Source organism: Procambarus clarkii, chromosome 44 (assembly GCF_040958095.1).
Source record: "Procambarus clarkii isolate CNS0578487 chromosome 44, FALCON_Pclarkii_2.0, whole genome shotgun sequence".
In the NCBI taxonomy this organism is placed as follows: domain Eukaryota; kingdom Metazoa; phylum Arthropoda; class Malacostraca; order Decapoda; family Cambaridae; genus Procambarus; species Procambarus clarkii.
The window spans coordinates 23384516-23391232 of NC_091193.1; the positions used below are offsets into that span (position 1 = coordinate 23384516).

The following is a 6717-nucleotide window of genomic DNA, read 5'->3' on the forward strand; positions in this document are numbered from 1 at the left end:
CTACTGATGGTGTGGCGACCTGGCTTTGTTGACGGTGTGGTTAGTGGCCCTGGCTTTGTTGACGGTGTGGTTAGTGGCCCTGGCTTTGTTGACGGTGTTGTTAGTGGCCCTGGCTTTGTTGACGGTGTGGTTAGTGGCCCTGGCTTTGCTGACGGTGTGGTTAGTGGCCCTGGCTTTGTTGACGGTGTTGTTAGTGGCCCTGGCTTTGTTGACGGTGTTGTTAGTGGCCCTGGCTTTGTTGACGGTGTGGTTAGTGGCCCTGGCTTTGCTGACGGTGTGGTTAGTGGCCCTGGCTTTGTTGACGGTGTTGTTAGTGGCCCTGGCTTTGTTGACGGTGTTGTTAGTGGCCCTGGCTTTGTTGACGGTGTTGTTAGTGGCCCTGGCTTTGTTGACGGTGTGGTTAGTGGCCCTGGCTTTGTTGACGGTGTTGTTAGTGGCCCTGGCTTTGTTGACGGTGTTGTTAGTGGCCCTGGCTTTGTTGACGGTGTGGTTAGTGGCCCTGGCTTTGCTGACGGTGTGGTTAGTGGCCCTGGCTTTGTTGACGGTGTTGTTAGTGGCCCTGGCTTTGTTGACGGTGTGGTTAGTGGCCCTGGCTTTGCTGACGGTGTGGTTAGTGGCCCTGGCTTTGTTGACGGTGTGGTTAGTGGCCCTGGCTTTGCTGACAGTGTGGTTAGCGGCCCTGGCTTTGTTGACGGTGTGGTTAGTGGCCCTGGCTTTGTTGACGGTGTGGTTAGTGGCCCTGGCTTTGTTGACGGTGTGGTTAGTGGCCCTCTCCTTGCTGATAGTGTGGTTAGTGGCCCTCTTCTTGCTGACGGTGTGGTTAGTGGCCCTCTCCTTGCTGATAGTGTGGTTAGTGGCCCTCTTCTTGCTGACGGTGTGGTTAGTGGCCCTCTCCATGCTGACGGTGTGGATAGTGGCCCTCTTCTTGCTGACGGTGTGGTTAGTGGCCCTCTCCATGCTGACGGTGTGGTTAGTGGCCCTCTTCTTGCTGATAGTGTGGTTAGTGGCCCTCTCCATGCTGACGGTGTGGTTAGTGGCCCTCTCCATGCTGACGGTGTGGTTAGTGGCCCTCTCCTTGCTGACGGTGTGGTTAGTGGCCCTCTCCTTGCTGACGGTGTGGTTAGTGGCCCTGGCCATGCTGACGGTGTGGTTAGTGGCCCTCTCCTTGCTGATAGTGTGGTTAGTGGCCCTCTCCATGCTGACGGTGTGGTTAGTGGCCCTCTCCTTGCTGATAGTGTGGTTAGTGGCCCTCTTCTTGCTGACGGTGTGGTTAGTGGCCCTCTTCTTGCTGACGGTGTGGTTAGTGGCCCTCTTCTTGTTGACGGTGTGGTTAGTGGCCCTCTCCTTGCTGACAGTGTGGTTAGTGGCCCTCTTCTTGCTGACGGTGTGGTTAGTGGCCCTCTTCTTGCTGACGGTGTGGTTAGTGGCCCTCTCCTTGCTGACGGTGTGGTTAGTGGCCCTCTCCTTGCTGATAGTGTGGTTAGTGGCCCTCTCCTTGCTGACAGTGTGGTTAGTGGCCCTCTCCTTGCTGACGGTGTGGTTAGTGGCCCTCTCCTTGCTGACGGTGAGGTTAGTGGCCCTCTCCTTGCTGACGGTGTGGTTAGTGGCCCTCTCCTTGCTGACAGTGTGGTTAGTGGCCCTCTTCTTGCTGACGGTGTGGTTAGTGGCCCTCTTCTTGCTGACGGTGTGGTTAGTGGCCCTCTCCTTGCTGACGGTGTGGTTAGTGGCCCTCTCCTTGCTGACGGTGTGGTTAGTGGCCCTCTTCTTGCTGACGGTGTGGTTAGTGGCCCTCTCCTTGCTGACGGTGTGGTTAGTGGCCCTCTCCTTGCTGACGGTGTGGTTAGTGGCCCTCTCCTTGCTGACGGTGTGGTTAGTGGCCCTCTCCTTGCTGACGGTGTGGTTAGTGGCCCTCTCCTTGCTGACAGTGTGGTTAGTGGCCCTCTCCTTGCTGACAGTGTGGTTAGTGGCCCTCTTCTTGCTGACAGTGTGGTTAGTGGCCCTCTCCTTGCTGATAGTGTGATTAGTGGCCCTCTCCTTGCTGACGGTGTGGTTAGTGGCCCTCTCCTTGCTGACGGTGTGGTTAGTGGCCCTGGCCATGCTGACGGTGTGGTTAGTGGCCCTCTCCTTGCTGACGGTGTGGTTAGTGACCCTCTCCTTGCTGACGGTGTGGTTAGTGGCCCTCTCCTTGCTGACGGTGTGGTTAGTGGCCCTCTCCTTGCTGACAGTGTGGTTAGTGGCCCTCGTCTTGCTGACGGTGTGGTTAGTGGCCCTCTCCTTGCTGACGGTGTGGTTAGTGGCCCTCTCCTTGCTGACGGTGTGGTTAGTGGCCCTCTCCTTGCTGACGGTGTGGTTAGTGGCCCTCTCCTTGCTGACAGTGTGGTTAGTGGCCCTCGTCTTGCTGACGGTGTGGTTAGTGGCCCTCTCCTTGCTGACGGTGTGGTTAGTGGCCCTCTCCTTGCTGACGGTGTGGTTAGTGGCCCTCTCCTTGCTGACGGTGTGGTTAGTGGCCCTCTCCTTGCTGACGGTGTGGTTAGTGGCCCTGGCCATGCTGACGGTGTGGTTAGTGGCCCTGGCCATGCTGACGGTGTGGTTAGTGGCCCTCTCCTTGCTGACGGTGTGGTTAGTGGCCCTCTCCTTGCTGACGGTGTGGTTAGTGGCCCTGGCCATGCTGACGGTGTGGTTAGTGGCCCTCTCCATGCTGACAGTGTGGTTAGTGGCCCTCTTCTTGCTGACGGTGTGGTTAGTGGCCCTCTCCTTGCTGACGGTGTGGTTAGTGGCCCTGGCCATGCTGACGGTGTGGTTAGTGGCCCTCTCCTTGCTGATAGTGTGGTTAGTGGCCCTCTCCATGCTGACGGTGTGGTTAGTGGCCCTCTCCTTGCTGACAGTGTGGTTAGTGGCCCTCTTCTTGCTGACGGTGTGGTTAGTAGCCCTCTTCTTGCTGACGGTGTGGTTAGTGGCCCTCTTCTTGCTGACGGTGTGGTTAGTGGCCCTCTCCTTGCTGACAGTGTGGTTAGTGGCCCTCTTCTTGCTGACGGTGTGGTTAGTGGCCCTCTTCTTGCTGACGGTGTGGTTAGTGGCCCTCTCCTTGCTGACGGTGTGGTTAGTGGCCCTCTCCTTGCTGATAGTGTGGTTAGTGGCCCTCTCCTTGCTGACAGTGTGGTTAGTGGCCCTCTTCTTGCTGACGGTGTGGTTAGTGGCCCTCTCCTTGCTGACGGTGTGGTTAGTGGCCCTCTCCTTGCTGACGGTGTGGTTAGTGGCCCTCTCCTTGCTGACAGTGTGGTTAGTGGCCCTCTTCTTGCTGACGGTGTGGTTAGTGGCCCTCTTCTTGCTGACGGTGTGGTTAGTGGCCCTCTCCTTGCTGACGGTGTGGTTAGTGGCCCTCTCCTTGCTGACGGTGTGGTTAGTGGCCCTCTCCTTGCTGACGGTGTGGTTAGTGGCCCTCTCCTTGCTGACGGTGTGGTTAGTGGCCCTCTCCTTGCTGACGGTGTGGTTAGTGGCCCTCTCCTTGCTGACGGTGTGGTTAGTGGCCCTCTCCTTGCTGACGGTGTGGTTAGTGGCCCTCTCCTTGCTGACAGTGTGGTTAGTGGCCCTCTCCTTGCTGACAGTGTGGTTAGTGGCCCTCTCCTTGCTGATAGTGTGATTAGTGGCCCTCTCCTTGCTGACGGTGTGGTTAGTGGCCCTCTCCTTGCTGACGGTGTGGTTAGTGGCCCTGGCCATGCTGACGGTGTGGTTAGTGGCCCTCTCCTTGCTGACGGTGTGGTTAGTGACCCTCTCCTTGCTGACGGTGTGGTTAGTGGCCCTCTCCTTGCTGACGGTGTGGTTAGTGGCCCTCTCCTTGCTGACAGTGTGGTTAGTGGCCCTCTTCTTGCTGACGGTGTGGTTAGTGGCCCTCTCCTTGCTGATAGTGTGGTTAGTGGCCCTCTCCTTGCTGACGGTGTGGTTAGTGGCCCTCTCCTTGCTGACGGTGTGGTTAGTGGCCCTCTCCTTGCTGACGGTGTGGTTAGTGGCCCTCTCCTTGCTGACGGTGTGGTTAGTGGCCCTGGCCATGCTGACGGTGTGGTTAGTGGCCCTGGCCATGCTGACGGTGTGGTTAGTGGCCCTCTCCTTGCTGACGGTGTGGTTAGTGGCCCTCTCCTTGCTGACGGTGTGGTTAGTGGCCCTGGCCATGCTGACGGTGTGGTTAGTGGCCCTCTCCATGCTGACAGTGTGGTTAGTGGCCCTCTTCTTGCTGACGGTGTGGTTAGTGGCCCTCTCCATGCTGACGGTGTGGTTAGTGGCCCTCTCCATGCTGACAGTGTGGTTAGTGGCCCTCTTCTTGCTGACGGTGTGGTTAGTGGCCGTGGCCTTGCTGACGGTGTGGTTAGTGGCCCTCTCCTTGCTGACGGAGTGGTTAGTGGCCCTGGCCATGCTGACGGTGTGGTTAGTGGCCCTCTTCTTGCTGACGGTGTGGTTAGTGGCCCTGGCCATGCTGACGGTGTGGTTAGTGGCCCTCTTCTTGCTGACGGTGTGGTTAGTGGCCCTCTCCTTGCTGACGGTGTGGTTAGTGGCCGTGGCCTTGCTGACGGTGTGGTGTCACTCACCCCTGACAGTGAGTGAGGCTGAAGCTGTGATACACAGTGAGTATCCTGGTCTGGTCATCCGGGACCTCACCTCACTATGAATGTAGAACTGGACAAAGAGAACTTTAAATTAGATCTTTTATTGCTCGCCTCGTACTCCTCCTGTGACGAGGACAACTCGTAAACCTTGCAACACAATCACCGAGATTCTTGAACTATGCTGGAATTTTCCTTGATCTGCTCAGTCTGTTGCCGTGTTGACTGGCGTGGTCGTCCTTGTGTCAGAGAGGTGAGTGTTCACAGTGGACGACCGTCGCCCGGGTCCCTGTTAGCCCTGCACCACCTCCTGACCAAGACCAGTGTGGTACACGCCAAGCATGGCCACCTGGCCACAACACCTGCACACTGGTACACGCCAAGCATTGCCACCTGGCTACAACACCTGCTCACTGGTACACGCCAAGCATGGCCACCTGGCCACAACACCTGCACATTGGTACACGTCAAGCATGGCCACCTGGCCACAACACCTGCACACTGGTACACGCCAAGCATTGCCACCTGGCCACAACACCTGCTCACTGGTACACGCCAAGCGTGGCCACCTGGCCACAACACCTGCACATTGGTACACGCCAAGCATGGCCACCTGGCCACAACACCTGCACACTGGTACACGCCAAGCATGGCCACCTGGCCACAACACCTGCACACTGGTACACGCCAAGCATGGCCACCTGGCCACAACACCTGCACACTGGTACACGCCAAGCATGGCCACCTGGCCACAACACCTGCACACTGGTACACGCCAAGCATGGCCACCTGGCCACAACACCTGCACACTGGTACACGCCAAGCATGGCCACCTGGCCACAACACCTGCACATTGACATTCTTGGAGTTCAGAGCGCAAGCATCTTGCGTGACAGCAACAAGCACCACACAATTGTGGGATATTGTTCACGGAAACAGCATGAAGTAGCACAAAACATTGCTATGAGAGCTGCCCTGGGAGCCCATATGTGGATCAGGCTTGAAGCTCTAAGACTGGAAACGGGTTTGCCCTCTCTTCAAGAAAGAATATCTCAAAGAACAGCTTCGATTATCAGTAGGATAATTGTTTCTCCTGATCCAGTCCCAGTACGGCAGGCCTTTTGGTTGGACTTGGCCAAAACAACGGAAACTCTTGGGCTACTGACTACTGGCTCCTGACTTCTGGTTCTTGGCTCCTGGCTACTGGCTCCTGGCTCCTGACTTCTGGTTCTTGGCTCCTGGCTACTGGCTCCTGGCTCCTGACTTCTGGTTCTTGGCTCCTGGCTACTGGCTCCTGGCTCCTGACTTCTGGTTCTTGGCTCCTGACTTCTGGCTCCTGACTCCTGACTTCTGGCTCCTGACTCCTGACTTCTGGCTCCTGACTCCTGACTTCTGGCTCCTGACTTCTGGCTCCTGACTTCTGGCTCCTGACTTCTGGCTCCTGGCTCCTGACTCCTGACTTCTGGCTCCTGGCTCCTGGCTCCTGACTTCTGGCTCCTGACTTCTGGCTCCTGACTTCTGACTCCTGACTTATGGCTCCTGACTTATGGCTCCTGACATATGGCTCCTGACATATGGCTCCTGACTTCTGGCTCCTGACTTCTGGCTCCTGACTTCTGGCTCCTGACTTCTGGCTCCTGACTTCTGACTCCTGACTTATGGCTCCTGACATATGGCTCCTGACTTCTGGCTCCTGACTTCTGGCTCCTGACTTCTGGCTCCTGACTTCTGGCTCCTGACTTATGGCTCCTGACTTATGGCTCCTGACTTCTGGCTCCTGACTTCTGGCTCCTGACTTCTGGCTCCTGACTTCTGGCTCCTGACTTCTGGCTCCTGACTTCTGGCTCCTGACTACTGGCTCCTGACTACTGGCTCCTGACTACTGGCTCCTGACTTCTGGCTCCTGACTACTGGCTCCTGACTTCTGGCTCCTGACTTCTGGCTCCTGACTTCTGGCTCCTGACTTCTGGCTCCTGACTACTGGCTCCTGACTTCTGGCTCCTGACTTCTGGCTCCTGACTTCTGGCTCCTGACTACTGGCTCCTGACTTCTGGCTCCTGACTTCTGGCTCCTGACTTCTGGCTCCTGACTTCTGGCTTCTGACTTCTGGCTCCTGACTTCT

At 57.1% G+C, this 6717-nt stretch overlaps 2 protein-coding genes across 2 annotated transcripts; both read right to left on the reverse strand.

Moving 5' to 3' along the window:
- LOC138350177 (mucin-22-like) lies at positions 1 to 4467 on the reverse strand. Its single transcript, XM_069300515.1, has one exon. It carries the CDS (start codon positions 4465 to 4467, stop codon positions 1 to 3), a length of 4467 nt encoding a protein of 1488 aa, XP_069156616.1.
- A 1293-nt stretch (positions 4468 to 5760) lies between these two features.
- On the reverse strand, positions 5761 to 6267 carry LOC138350178 (golgin subfamily A member 6-like protein 25). Its single transcript, XM_069300516.1, has one exon. It carries the CDS (start codon positions 6265 to 6267, stop codon positions 5761 to 5763), a length of 507 nt encoding a protein of 168 aa, XP_069156617.1.
- Between the last annotated feature and the right edge of the window lie 450 nt (positions 6268 to 6717).